Genomic DNA, 15,136 nt, shown 5'->3' with positions numbered 1-15,136 from the left:
ATAATTTTCATATAAGTGAAAATCTAATAAAATAAGTTTCAAGTCTTAAATTAGTCAAATAAATAATTCAAAAGAATTAAATTGACCTAAATTTAAGAGATAAAAAATTAAAATAAATATATTAAAATATATGGGATCAAAATGGATATAAAAAAATAAAATAAAGAACCTAAATTATAATTTAACCTATTATTGACTTGACTCATCAAGTCTAATAGTCTCTTTTTTTAATCTATTTTATCTATTGGTATAGATGTCTTAGTTATTTGGTCAAACAAGAAACACTTATATATTAAATTTGTTATACAAAATTCATTTATTAATATTTTTGTTAATAAAATCATCATATTAAACCTAATTAATATTATATAAAATACTCAATTTATCATCATCAGTGCTGCTACATTTAGTTTTTAGAGAATAACATAATGTTTCTTTTTGTAGTTATAAAATCTAAAGATATCAATATTTAAATTTATATAAGAGACCAAAAAGAAACTTACTTAAAATTTAATAGAAAGAAAAATACTTAAGTCAATTCCCTATTGAGCTTTTGAAGTTACTTGAGTAAAACTGACGAGCAGGAAAACCAATCAGTAAGATGTTGTTCTGATTTAATCAAATGAAATCGAACATGAATCTTAAAAATGTATTTTGTGTTAAATATTTGAAGGTGAACGTTGTCATTTATAATACTTTCACTAAATTTGATAATAATTGACCTGAATATAACTATTTTTAATAAAAATAATAAAATTGCACGAGCAGATTTGTGTGTGTGCTTAGTGTGTTTCGCATCTTACAAACAGATTTGAATTCAAAGATTCAAAATTTGACCAATTAATAATACAGTCTATTATCAACCCACTGTTTCCTACTGTTCAAACAAATGTCTTCATGTTAAGCTACACATGGTATAGTTTCCGCAGTCGGAAATATAATGGAACTAATGACTCCTGTTATTTACGTTTCAGAGTCAAATAATGACACGTGTTTTTTTTTTTTTTTTTTTTTTTTTTTTTAAATATATCGATTCTTATCTACACTTACAAATTAGTATTTTAACATATATAGTGCATATAATTAAAATTTATAATAAATTATATATAAAAATATTATATTTAAATATATAATTATATTCAATATTTGTATGAAAATAATTTTTTTAAATTATAAATTATATTTTACATTTATGATAAATAATTTATATCTTTGTATGGGATTATTTTTATTTGCTAATAATTATTTTAAAATATTAAAATTTAATTTATAAATAACTATAATAAATAAAAATCAAATTAAATAAAAATATTAAAAAAAATTGTTTTGAAGAAAAACTCTTCTCACGTGATAAAGAAGTTCTTATTTAATATATAGGGTTATATATATATGAAATAAGAAATTAAAAAAAAAACTTGTGTAATATTTTTAAGAATAAAGAATTTTATTATTAAAATTTAAATACCGAGGGTAGTATTCAAACTGGATACAAAATATACAACCTTAATCACAAAATAAACTCAATAACGATCACCTTTTTTCCATCTTCCACAACCCCTTGCAGCTGCACACGTAGCTGCAATGACAGCATTTTCTAAGTGTGCCATTGATTTTCTGTAGAATCCACTCGAGGCACAGACAACACGGTCAATTAGCTAGCTTCAATTGTGTAGCATTATAAACTCATTATTTGTGGATTCGATATTTTCTTGTTCTTTTCTTTTTCTTTTTATACACCTTCATGCACCAAGTTATACTATAGTAAAATTAAAGGGTTTTTTTTTTCTTTCTTTTTGTCTACTAAGAAAGTTAATTAACTTCTCCTTTTCACCTGATCCGTTTTTATAAAACTAAAGTAATACTTTTAACTGTAATTTCATGTCTAAGTTAGAGATCTAACTCAATAGTAAAATTGGTTTAATTAAATACTCTAAATGGCACCAAAAGTGAAAAATAGTTTATATATCATATACATTCATTCTGTAGAATCGATTTACCACTTAAACAATTTAGATACTGAAACCAAGGCGTATTTCCTTGAATCTTTAATATTATTATAAAAAAAATACTGAAGCATATATATATATATATATATATATATATATATATATATATATATATTGTGGTAAACGGAAGCATACATGCATAGTCCTATGATCTATCTTGCAATATACATTATTTCTTGTATTACTTCTACCCATTTGTTAGGCGTACTCGAAAATCATGTGACTCGAAAAGATTGATAGCGCTGCCTGAGAAGTAAAATCAACACATGCTGAATACTTGTGACTAATCTCATGTAGGACGTGAGGGCACTCGAAATTATGGGACTCGAAAAAACAAGTGTTGCTCGAGAATAGTTGAAAAGTTGAGACTCTCAGAACATGGAGGTTAAGCCAAAACGGTTACCAAAAAATCAATCGAGGAAACAAGGAACGTGGGAAGAGCGGTTAAAGGAAGTTGTGAGTCAAGACCACGTAGCAAATATAGTGGATATCGGTTATGAGTCAAAAGCGTGCATGTACAGAATTAACCGCTCTTGATTGCTCTATAAATACAAGGAGTACGGACCTTTACGGGGGTCGAAAAACTCATACTAGCATTGAACTCTGAAGCACTCTCTGCCTACATACACATATGACTTTCGTGCACAAGATCGTTTTTGGGTATGTTTATTTCTCGGCCACTTTTCTTTTCTCTTTTTAGGAGTAGAAGTAGAATAGTCTTCTTGTTCTTGGTGTAATCACGTAGTGTATTCATATACTTTGATCAATGTGTTCTCAGATATAATGTAATTTGATCATTGTAAGAAATGAACTATGATTTGCATTGCTAATATATATATTGTTCACTCTGTTCACATTATTATTTGCTTGCATGAACATTGCTTGTTAGTAGTAATAGAAGAACATTTCGAAACAAGTAATTATTGAGACTTCTTACTCTACTTTTTGTTCTCAATACCGCAATAACACAGTGAAGCACCTAAATTGAAACACATTGTGTGCTAGTCTAAATAACAAGAACTCATAAAACATATTCCACCGTAAACAAATTGGCACGCCCGGTGGGACACGTTTAATTTAGAACATAATTGGACTAGTTTAGGGGTGTGAATTGCATGAGATTAAGGAGTGGGAGAAGTATGTCTACGTCTAATAATCCGAATGCAAGCCATAATAATGTAAATGTAGAACGGCCTAACCCCAATCCTGATAGTGCTACTAATGTGACCAGGGGGGCAAGGTCTCCTCCTGTGTTACTCGAAAACACAGCAAGGCCAAATAATGTATCTCAGGAACTGGTAGAGGTCACGAGGGAGTATCCTTGGGGTATGCCACCTAATTGGCGAAGTACCCAACCTATACACACTGATATGCCAATACCCTTGATAGGGCCTAATTCCCAAATGCATATATCCCCACAGGGATATAATCCTGGACCAAACGGCATGGGGTTTGTTATGCAAGACCCCTATCAACATATAGGAACGAGTCAGGAGGGTTCGTTAATTCGACAAGGCAGTTACGTACCCACTGGAATTAGTAACCAGGCTATGATGGCTCTTAGACAGCAAATGGACCATAGTAATCATGACATGGTCAATTTGTTGTCAACTCAAATGCATAACATTATGACTCCCCTGTATGAATTGATAAACAAAATAGGGGATAAACTAGGTGAAGGAACACCTTCGAGAGCCATGAGTGCGAATTTGAATGACAGAGAAAACCTTGGGGGGCATGGAAATTTTCAGAATGTAATTCGACCTAATGGGAATCCCAATGATCATTTAGACCAGATGGTGGAAAGAATATTAAATAGACATGGATTCGATGTAGGTCGAAACGAACGCCCATATTTCGTGTCAGCTTTTCCTGATTATATTACCCAAGCAGAACTACCCCGAGGAGTAAAAGTACCCAAGTTCTCGAAATTTGCAGGAGAATTGACTGAGTCAACAGTCGAACACATAGCTAGGTATGGAGTCGAATGTGGGGATTTAACAAATAACGAATATTTAAAAATGAAATATTTCCCTAGTTCATTGACTAAACATGCTTTTACATGGTTTACGACCTTATCTCCTAATTCGATACACACATGGGTACAGTTAGAGGGTAGTTTCCATGAACACTTCTTTAGAGAGGAAACAAAAGTTAGTATAGTCGATCTGATGAATATCAAAAGACAAGATAGTGAAACTTTGGATGACTATTTGAATAGATTCAGGCAATTAAAATCTCGATGCTATACTAATATACCTGAACATGAATTAGTTAGGATCGCAGCAACAGGATTAGACTTCTCGATACGTAAAAAATTAGTAAATGAACAGTTGAGAGATATGGCCCAGTTAGCCGAAAATGAGAGAAGAATCGAACAAATTAAGGTAGAAAAAGAAAGGTTAAGAAAATTTGATAGATTTGTTCGAAAAGAAAAGGTGGCTTATTTAGAAAATTCCGAGCTAAGTGACGATTCTAATTACGAGATTTCGACTGAAGATTTTGAGGTTAACTTAGCAGAGTTACGCCCTGGTCCTATGTATCGGTGTCAAATGTTAAAACCAGGAGATAATATAGAAGGGAATTCGACTAAGAAATATAGTTTTGACGTTAGTAAGGCAGAAAAGATATTCGATACCTTGTTAAAGGATAAACAGATTTTACTCCTAGAGAATCATAAAATTCCACCTTTCGAACAAAGAAAAGGAAAGAAATTCTGCAAATATCATAATATGTATGGACATTGGACTAACAGTTGTGTGCGTTTCAGGGATTTCATCGAGAAGGCGATTACTGATGGTCGCCTGGCTTTTGAAGAGAAGGAAATGAAAGTGGATGTTGATCCATTTGCTGCCCATACTGGCTACGTCGAACCAGTTCCGATGTCCATCAACATGGTGGAAGTTGCTGCTGAGGACGATGATAGCATTGAGCCCATTTCTGACGAGAAGCTCGAAGAGTTAATGGAGGATTTTGCTAAAGAGCAAGAACCCATATACCCAAAGGAAGGGGATAGTCTGGTGGAGTTTCTATCGAAGAAAAAAGAAGCTGATAAAGAGGTCATGTTGTGTCCTCGATGCAGTGCTGTCTTCGACAGAGCAGCGGCTAAGGCTTTCGAAGAGTCAGAAATAATGAAGAATTACAAAGCTGAGAAGCTGCGTGAAAAAATGAAGCCCAATGCTAGGTCGAATGCTGGTTTGACCATGAGGCAAGTTCATATGCCTCAATATAATGCTCCGGTTGGGAAGATGGAGATGTATAACTCGTCTAGGTTCGGCAATACTTTTGTGCCAAATGCGAATGTACCTATCGGAAGATGGAACGCACCACCTAGGCTTATGATGGGTCAAGGTAAACAAGTAATGACTAGCATGGGAAACCCGGTACAGAGAAATGCAGGAAAATTTTCGAATTTGACTACAGGGAATGTTAGAATTCCAGCTGGGGGATATGGACGTGGCTTTCGACAGCCAGTTAACAACTTAACCAAAACCCAATGGAGGAGGCAACAAAGGATGCGCAAAGCAACCTTTGAAGGTATGGGAGGAAATCGTTTTTCGATCCCAGTTCCTCAAAAAGGGGAGTCTTCTGGAAAGTTCATCGAAGAGGATGAAGACATGATAACGGACTGCTTCGAGAGCGGTTTCGAAGATTCTTTGGAAGATATTTGTGGGGTAGTTTCCATTCTACCTTCAGAGTATAGTGGTGCTTTGGAATCCGTGAATGAACTAGAGGATATGCAACGAGAAGATTTCTTTGATGACCCAAATTATGAATCCAAAATCATATGGGTCAATCAAATCTCGAGGGTCATCCCTAAGTTCAATTCTGTTGTCTTCGACTCTCCCACAGAGGAAATGAAAGGACATCTTAAACCCCTATTGTTAACACTGATGATTGAGGGGCAAGAGGTAAACAAGGTCTTGGTTGATGGAGGCGCAACTGTGAATATCTTGCCTAAGACAATGCTAAAAAGGTTTGGGAAATCCTTGGCTGATCTGAAACCCCACAACATCATGATCTCCGACTATGCAGGTAAGTCTTCACATCCTGAAGGTATGATTCTGCTCGATGTACAGATCGGAAGTGTGAAGAGGACTACCATGTTTATAGTGACACCTTCCAAGGCAAACTTCAACGTGTTGCTAGGTCGGGAGTGGATCCATGGTGTAGGTGCTGTTCCTTCGACCGTACACTAGAAGGTTTTCTTCTGGAATGATGATGAAGGTTTAGAGGTTCTCGAAGCTGATCAGAAGACTTATGAAGTTGGCATGTATTTTGCTGATCAACAACTGACAGCATTTTCCAAGACCAAACCTTTCGACGCCTACAACTCTGGGGTGATGGATGAAGAGGAAGGTGTCAAGAAAACCTTTTGTTGGGATGTAAAGAGAGGATTCGTGATTCGAACCGAAAAGAATTCGGCTCCACTGGATGCATGAAGGACGAAGATCCTTACTTGAGCTTCTTAGCTCGAATATCGGCCTACGTGGCCGATCAAACGGCCAACTTGGCCGATAAAGATCAATTTGACAATGAGGTTAGTACGGCCATGTTGGCCGAAGAAAAACAAAAAAAGAAAGAAGAGATGGATTTCGAATCAATAAAGAAAAAAGAAAAACAACAAAAAGAAAAGGATTTCGAGATCGGAAAAAAGAATGAAGAAAAACAAAAAACAGAAAATCAAAGGGACCAAGGAGTCTCAGATAAAAATGAAAAGCAAGAGGAAAAAACAGACCTAGAGATCGAAAGGACAAAAGAAGGTAAAGAGCAAGAGCTAGAGCTCAAACTGGACTGCATTTTCGATGATTCACCTTTGGGTTTCGAGAGGGCCACTAATGAAGAGCATAAGTTAGAATCCCAAGACCCGCTCGAAGAGGTTAATCTGGGAACTATCGAAAATAAGCGAATCACTTACATTAGCAAGTTCTTGCAAGGGGAGCTGAAAGAGGAGATAATTCAAGTTTTGCATGAATACAAAGATTGCTTCGCATGGGATTATGATGAAATGCCAGGTTTGGATCGAGAATTGGTGGAACATAGGCTACCAATGATCCTAGGAAGGAAACCTGTGAAACAAAGTCCTCGAAGATTTGCTCCTGAAGTGATCGAGAAAATCAAGGGGGAAATTGAGAGATTGCTGAAGGCAAAGTTCATCAGAACTTCGAGATACCCTGACTGGATCTTGAATATAGTGCCGGTTATAAAGAAAAATGGGAAGCTCAGAGTTTGCATTGACTTTCGAGATCTCAACATGGCAACTCCCAAGGATGAGTACCCTATGCCCATTGCGGAAAATATGATAGATGTCGCTGCAGGTAACGAGATTATGAGTTTGTTGGATGGTTATTCTGGATATAACCAAATTTATATTGCAGCTAATGACGTGTCGAAAACTGCCTTTCGATGCCCAGGTGCCTTAGGCGTCTACGAATGGGTGATGATGCCATTTGGACTTAAAAACGCTGGTGCGACTTATCAAAGAGCGATGAACTTAATCTTTCATGATTTGATTGGTAAGTTCGTGCAAGTTTATATTGATGACATAATTGTTGGCTCAAAACAACAGAAAGACCATTTATATCATTTGAAACTAGCCTTCGAGAGAATGAGGAAATATGGTTTGAAAATGAATCCACTGAAATGTGCTTTTGGTGTCATAGCAGGTGAATTTCTGGGATTCATTATACACCAGAAGGGGATTGAGGTAGATAAGAACAAAACCAAGGCTATCATGGAGACCAGGCCTCCATCGAACAAGAAAGAGCTTCAATCTCTCTTAGGTAAGGTAAATTTTCTGAGGAGATTTATTTCGAATTTGTCTGGTAAAACTAAGGTATTCTCTCCTTTGTTGCTTTAAGAAAGGAGCAAGAATTTCGATGGAATGAAGAGCACCAGAGAGCATTCGAGGAAATTAAAGCTTACTTGGCTCATCCTCCAGTACTTGCACCAATCTCTAAAGAGAAGCAACTTAAGTTGTATATCTCAGCTAGCGATTCGACTATTGCGGGCATGCTGGCGCAAGATGATGATAATGGCATTGAGAGGGTCATCTATTATCTAAGTCGAATGTTAGTAGGAGCAGAAATCCGATATTCTTCTTTAGAGAAATTATGTTTAAGTTTATATGTTGCTTGTATAAAGTTGAAGTACTATATTAGGACTCGTGATGTTATAATATTTTGTCAAAGTAATGTGATTAAGTATATGTTGTGTAAACCTGTTTTACATTCTCGAGTTGGTAAATGGGCACTTGCATTAACTGAATATTCGCTAACTTTTGAACCACTAAAAGCAATTAAGGGTCAGATACTTGCGGATTTTCTTGCTGATCACTCGAAAGAAACAAAAGATAATTTATACTTAACCATAAAACCTTGGCAGCTATATTTTGATGGGTCCAAGCATGAGTCAGGTGTTGGAATAGGTCTTCTAATCATAAACCCGCAAGGATTGCCAACTAAGGTGTCACTCGAAATGGACAAAAAGTACTCGAACAATGAAACGGAGTACCAAGCGTTGATAACGGGACTCGAAATGTTAATGGATTTGGGCGCTCGAAATATATTGATCCGGGGTGATTCACAATTAGTCATCAAACAATTAACCCAAGAATATAAGTGCCTGAATGAAAGGTTAATTGAATTAAAAAATCGAGTTGAACGATTACTTAAAACTTTTGACGAAGTCGAATTACAACATATTTCTCGAGACTCGAATACTATTGCCAACAAGTTAGCTCAAATCGCTTCAGGATATAGGGTAAGTAAGAAGTGTTTGGAGAAACTATCACACGTACAAAGTGTATGGGTAGATCATCGAGAAACATTGAACGTGGGTTCTTCGTCTTCGAGTCAACCAGATTGGAGAAATAAGTTGATTGAGTATTTACAGAATCCCAATATAAAAGTTGAAAGAAAAATTAAATTCCAAGCCCTCAATTATGTGCTGTTAGATAACGAATTATATAGAAGAGGTTTTGATGGAATTCTATTTAAGTGTCTTGGAAGTCATGAGAGTTATATAGCTATGGCAGAGATACATGAAGGTATATGTGGAGCACATCAGGCTGGGAAGAAAATGAGATGGGTTTTATCGAGGAAAGGTTTATATTGGCCAACCATGATTGAGGATTGTATCGAATTCGCAAAAAGCTGTGAAGAATGCCAGAAACATGGACCCATACAAAAAGCACCAGCGAGTGAGTTGCATTCAATCATCAAACCTTGGCCATTTCGAGGATGGGCAATGGATTTAATTGGACAAATACACCCACTTTCTTCAAAAAATCACAAATATATATTGGTGGCCATAGATTACTTTACAAAATGGGTTGAAGCTATTCCTTTAAAAGAAGTCGAGCAAAAAAGACATAATTGATTTTATCGAGGATCATATTATCACAAGGTTTGGGATTCCTCAAACAATCACTACTGATCAAGGCACAGTTTTTACGGGTCGAAACATTGCTCGATATGCGGAGTCGAGGGGGATTAAGTTAATAACTTCAACACTGTATTATGCTCAAGCAAACGGTCAAGTCGAGGCTGCTAATAAAGTAGTGATTAATTTAATCAAAAGACATATATCAAACAGACCTCGAAGTTGGCATGAGACTCTTGTTCAAGTACTATGGGCTTATAGGAATTCACCTCGAGATGCCACGAAAACTACTCCATATAAATTAGTATATGGCCATGAAGCTATTCTTCCTATTGATATTAATTTACAATCAATTCACATACAAAAACAAAATGAATTACCTGTTGCGGATTATTGGAGTTTAATGTATGATGAGTTGATTTCTTTAGAGGAAGAGAGGTTAATTGCGTTGCAAAATCTTGTGCAACAAAAAGAAAAAATCGAGAAAACATATAATAAGAAGGTCAAAACCCAACGTTTCCAAGTTGGAGATCTGGTATTAAAGGTCATCCTTCCTATAGATCAAAAATCTCGATACTTGGGGAAATGGTCATATAATTGGGAAGGTCCCTTTGTAGTCAAGCAAGTATATTCAAAGAATGCATACGTGATTAAAGGGATAAATGATTCAAGCACAAGCAAAGTCATGAATGGGAAATACTTAAAACATTTTCACAAGAGGGTAGAATGAGAATTGTTCAATACAGGACGAACATAAATTAATAAGAGCGAAAGAAAAGAAAAATCTAAACGCTAATTATTACAAAATTGTTTTTTGAAGTCCTCGAAAGCTTTGTAAGCTTCGTCCAAATTTTTCTTGCGAGACGCACATTGAGCTTCTAAATGCCTCTTCTGCTCCAAAGTCTTTGCTAATCGAGAAGAAATGGCTTTGCCCTCTTCCTTAAGCCTTGTTTGATGTTGCTTGATCTCTTGACTCTTAACTTTCACTCCATCCTTCTTCGAGCGAGTTCTGTCAAGCTCGTGTTTTAAGGCTTCGATAGCATGTTCGATATCAGCCTCCTCCTTGTGCAATGCTTGTAAAGCAGAAATCATTTCTTCCGTTGATTTCTTGATAGAAACCAACTCGTCTCGGAGTTTCTCGAGCTTAGCACGGTCTCCTTCAGTTTCGACCTCAATTTGGGTCACTTCTTGATATGCAGTAGACCACTGAGTTCGAAGTTCCCAGGCGCGGCTAAAGGGCCTGATAAATGCTTGAAGCTCTAAAGAAATATCAGAAGGAAGGTCCGAATAACTGAGCAAGTCATCAATCATTTGTTGCACTTCCGTTTTGAATTCAGGAATGAGGAAGGCTTGATCGAGATCTTCAACGTATGCCTTCGAGCGAAAAGAGTCGAGCAGGGGTTGGTAAGAAGGTGTTTCAGAAGCTGGCTCAACAACCTTCAATTTGTCTTTCTCTGACCCAGAGGGACCACTCGTCCGGTTGTCCAACACCTCGAAGATAGTATTGATATCTTCGTCCTCATCATTAAAGAAACTCATCAAATCCAAATCTGGAGAAGGAATCGAGGAGAGGCCTTGGACAGAAGAAGTAGCACCGCCCTGGGTTGAAGGAGAAGTGGTAAAAGGTCTAGGGGACTCAGTTGAACCTGCACAAAAGTAAATACATAAGAAACTTCCATTAACAAGGTATCATATCGAAGATTAAAGTCGAAAGAAATATACCCTTGTTCGGATCCAAGGGAGGTTGTAACTCGAAAGAGGGTTCACCTTGAGCGGAGTCTTGCCGCGTCTCCGTATTAGTCAAAGGTTCGGGTTGGGGAATCTTACCCTCTTCGACAGGAGGGGGAACTTCTATCGAAGCCATGGCAGAGGCAAGCGTCGCAACATCCACTTGAGGGGTAGACAACTGAGGAAATGAAGAAGTCAGGCTAAACATCAAGAGAAAATTTGAGTCACAAGGTATAATAAGATGAACATGTTGGGTTACCTCAGTGGCAAAGGGTACGCTTTTCTGCACCTCTTGAGACACCCCTTGAGAAGAATCCAGTGGGATAATCTCAATATCCTATTAATAGGATTTTAGAACGGTTAAAGGCATAAGAGAAATATAAATGAAGAAAGACGTCGAAATTGAGATACCTTAGGAGCGGACTTCATGGCGTCTTTGAGCAACTTCTCGCCAGAGGGTTGTTGAGGTTTCTTGGGAAGAGGCAAGACCATCTTACCTTTCCCTTTGTCTTGCTTTTTTGTGGTCGAGACCTGAATTGGAGAATAATTGATTAGGTATGAAACACGAGCAAGAAAATAACCTTGATATTTGAGTTAATTTACTTACAGTTTTGGTACTGTCTGAACCTATTCTTTGTTTCTTCGAGTTTCTAATACTCTGTAGAGTAGAATTTCGAGAAGGTAAGATAAAATATTAGTTTCGAGAAAAACTGCAATCCAAACAAGCTATACCTTAGAACGTAAAGAAACCTTGTCAGCAGCGGTCTTTCTCTTTCGACCTTTTTTAGATGTCTCTTTATCCTCGTCATCGTCACTCTCCCAATCAGGAGTTGGATCAACATGTCGAGGAACACGCTGAGGGATGGCAGCTACAAGGTTCGAGCAAAGAAGTGAGACAAGTTTAAGGTATACTCGAAGAAGAAGGAGGTGAAAAATATTTACCAGGAGGAGGGTTAATGTTATTGACCCAACATAATGGCCACCATTTGTTTCGAGGAAAATCGTACACGGAACATCTCGCGTAGGTAACTTTATTCTTTACAGGAACTTCTTTGCGCTCAAGGTAAAATGGGTCGAGTGTTTTCACCCAAGGAGGATAAGATACATGTTTAACTAGACCAAAAAGGGCATTTGGAAGAGGAGGTATATGCTTTGGACAAAATTTTTCGAAATCAGTTTTACCTTGAGGGTTTATTACCTTTTTTGAGCGAATGTTCCGTTGTACCATTTTCGATAATGAGACCGAAGCGTCAAAAATGGTTCGGTGCGCATTGTCAGGTCGATAACAAACCTTAAAAATTGTTCGAATTGATAAATGATAAGTTGATTCTTGAAAGTACCTGGTTGTTTAGGCCCCTGCGAACAAGAAAGAGGAGAACTAATCAGCTTTTTCAGAAAGCCATCAAAATCGGTGAGTTTATCTACAATATAGTAACACCACCATCGAAGGTAGCATTTTGAGACTAAGAAGGAAGGAGAAAAGGTGGTCGGTGTAAGCCTAAGTTCTTTATCAAGGCGAAGGATGAAGTCAAGGACTTCTTCATAATTCCCTTTTTCGACACAAATATCCGCATCAATGCCTTCTTTACGTCGAAGGGGAAGAGGTTTCATTTGGCAAAGCCCAAACTGTCGAGCAAAAAGTTGGGGCTGATAAGGATAAAGTCTGACATCTTTTTGCCTCATACCCAACATGATCACATCCCAAAACAAGAATCCAAACCACAGGTCAGTTGAAGCTGGACTTATGCTACCAACTTGATTATTTTGACGCAACCATGTAGGACCTATCAAATTCGGTCGAATGAAAGGGGCTAAGTCTTCAGTGAATTCAGTGAAGCTAAGGATGGCTCTAATATATTTCTCGAAATTGTCTACCAGACGCTTTCGAGGGGTAAGGGTTGTTAAACGAGCTCCTTCGAGTTCACATATGGGAATGGGTTTCGAGGGCAAATGAAGTTTCTTCTCCAATAGCGCGTTGAGCCAAAGTTGAAGTAGCCATAACGGGCCAGAGAGATTTCGAGGCCCAGATTCTCGAGCAAGACTTTCGGAAGCTTCATCAAGACAAGTATAAAGAGAGGCCAGAAGTAGTTTGCTTAAGCAAATTTTCCTTTGCAAATGAAGAGCCTGAGCTAAATTGTAATAATATTTTGGGACTTGAAGCGAAGGGGTGCAAAAGACACAGGCGGACAACCAGTACGTAAGAAAGGCAATATGCTCTGAAGGTGAGACAAGCGTGTCAGGCTGTCCCATATGTGCGTTAATAAAGGCCAAATAGGTCTTCTTATCCCAAGAAATTGAAGTATCCTTGATCAAAATTTCCTCTTCAAAGGCGTCAGGATAAAACCTATCTCCAATAGGCTTTAACCCTGTTATAGCAGCAACATCAAGTAACGTCGGGCAAATGAAGCCACAAGAAAACTCGAAAGCCCGAGTCTCTCTATTCCAGAAGAAGATAGCAGAAAGGAGCATTTGAGGGTCAAAAAGATGGAGGTCGAACTTAGCTAGTTGGATAAATTAAAAAATACCTGTTTCTTTCCATTCTGAGGACATAGAAGCCTCTACACGAGCTAACCAAGAGAGGTGCCTTTCTTTAACGGGGGGAAACGCTCTAAAAATTTTGGTAGTATCCCCAAAAAGGTTTAGGTCTATTTCTGGGGAATAAATGAAAGGTAGGGTGGTGGAGTCCTCAGGCAAAAGGGTATTACCATATCTCTTGGTATTTTGACCAGCAAAAGGACCAAGGAAAGCATGAACAGAACCATCTGCTAGAGAAAAAGGAAGAAGTACCTGAGATTGGTATATTTTCAAACTAGCCTCCTCCATGCCTGGAATTGGAATGAAAGTGTCATCACCTTCTTTGACCTTTTGAACTTGAGCACCAGTCATTAGCAGAGGAGTGCCCTGGGTAGTAGTTGCAGTGGCCATAGTGGTTACGGGAGTGGTGGTCATAGCAGCAGAAGTAGTAGCAGTCAAAATAGGGGAAGAAGTGGTGGCAGTAGGAGACATTGAAGAGGCTACGGCAGCGGAAGTGGACGCAGCAGAAGAAGCCATAACGAACAAAAGCAAGAACAGAGAGAACGGTCTGAGAAGAAGATCAAGAATCAGAGCAAAAAAGAAACAGTGAGCAAGAAAACTTGGGCACGAAGGAAGAGAATGGTGAAAACAATTTAACCCTAGGGTGAAAAAGGGGTTTTAAACGAGGTAAATGGGCCTAGGTTGAAACGGGTTAGGTTAGGCAAGATTATTTGAAATATTAAATTGAATTTCCAAAACAACCGCCAAAACGTTTCATATCAGAGGACAAATTTATGGAAAAATAGAAGTATGCGCCGTCAGAGCTATCAATGTCACATCCAAATGGTCAGTACCTTACAAGAATAGGTTTTCATCGAAAGAAAGATTAAGTTAACGTCAAGAAAAGTGAACATCAAGAAACAAATCGAGGAAGTATCGAAGAACAACCTTAATAGGAATTTAGTTTTCTCCTAAGATGCTCATCGAAACCAAATTCCTAGGGGAGCATTTGTTAGGCGTACTCGAAAATCATGTGACTCGAAAAGATTGATAGCGCTGCCTGAGAAGTAAAATCAACACATGCTGAATACTTGTGACTAATCTCATGTGGGACGTGAGGGCACTCGAAATTATGGGACTCGAAAAAACAAGTGTTGCTCGAGAATAGTTGAAAAGTTGAGACTCTCAGAACATGGAGGTTAAGCCAAAACGGTTACCAAAAAATCAATCGAGGAAACAAGGAACGTGAGAAGAGCGGTTAAAGGAAGTTGTGAGTCAAGACCACGTAGCAAATATAGTGGATAGCGGTTATGAGTCAAAAGCGTACATGTACAGAATTAACCGCTCTTGATTGCTCTATAAATACAAGGAGTACGGACCTTTATGGGGGTCGAAAAACTCATACTAGCATTGAACTCTGAAGCACTCTCTGCCTACATACACATATGGCTTTCGTGCACAAGATCGTTTTTGGGTATGTTTATTTCTCGGCCACTTTTCTTTTC

At 37.6% G+C, this 15,136-nt stretch overlaps 2 protein-coding genes across 2 annotated transcripts; one reads left to right on the top strand and one right to left on the bottom strand.

The window, feature by feature from the left end:
• Positions 1-6,444: 6,444 nt before the first annotated feature.
• LOC145957994 (uncharacterized) lies at positions 6,445-10,119 on the top strand. The gene is made up of 4 exons (XM_083074440.1): positions 6,445-7,789; positions 7,843-8,142; positions 8,245-9,207; positions 9,818-10,119. The coding sequence occupies exons 1-4, from the start codon at positions 6,445-6,447 to the stop codon at positions 10,117-10,119; spliced, it is 2,910 nt and encodes a 969-aa protein (XP_082930566.1).
• Positions 10,120-11,717: 1,598 nt separating this feature from the next.
• On the bottom strand, positions 11,718-14,168 carry LOC145957993 (uncharacterized). Its single transcript, XM_083074439.1, has 3 exons — positions 13,643-14,168; positions 12,458-13,483; positions 11,718-11,986 (listed from the first exon to the last, which is right to left on the bottom strand). The coding sequence occupies exons 1-3, from the start codon at positions 14,166-14,168 to the stop codon at positions 11,844-11,846; spliced, it is 1,695 nt and encodes a 564-aa protein (XP_082930565.1). The 3' UTR covers positions 11,718-11,843.
• Between the last annotated feature and the right edge of the window lie 968 nt (positions 14,169-15,136).

This window comes from Cajanus cajan, chromosome 5, assembly GCF_000230855.2.
Source record: "Cajanus cajan strain Asha chromosome 5, NIPB_CcT2T_4, whole genome shotgun sequence".
NCBI lineage: Eukaryota > Viridiplantae > Streptophyta > Magnoliopsida > Fabales > Fabaceae > Cajanus > Cajanus cajan.
This window is presented reverse-complemented; position numbering and strand designations above follow the sequence as displayed.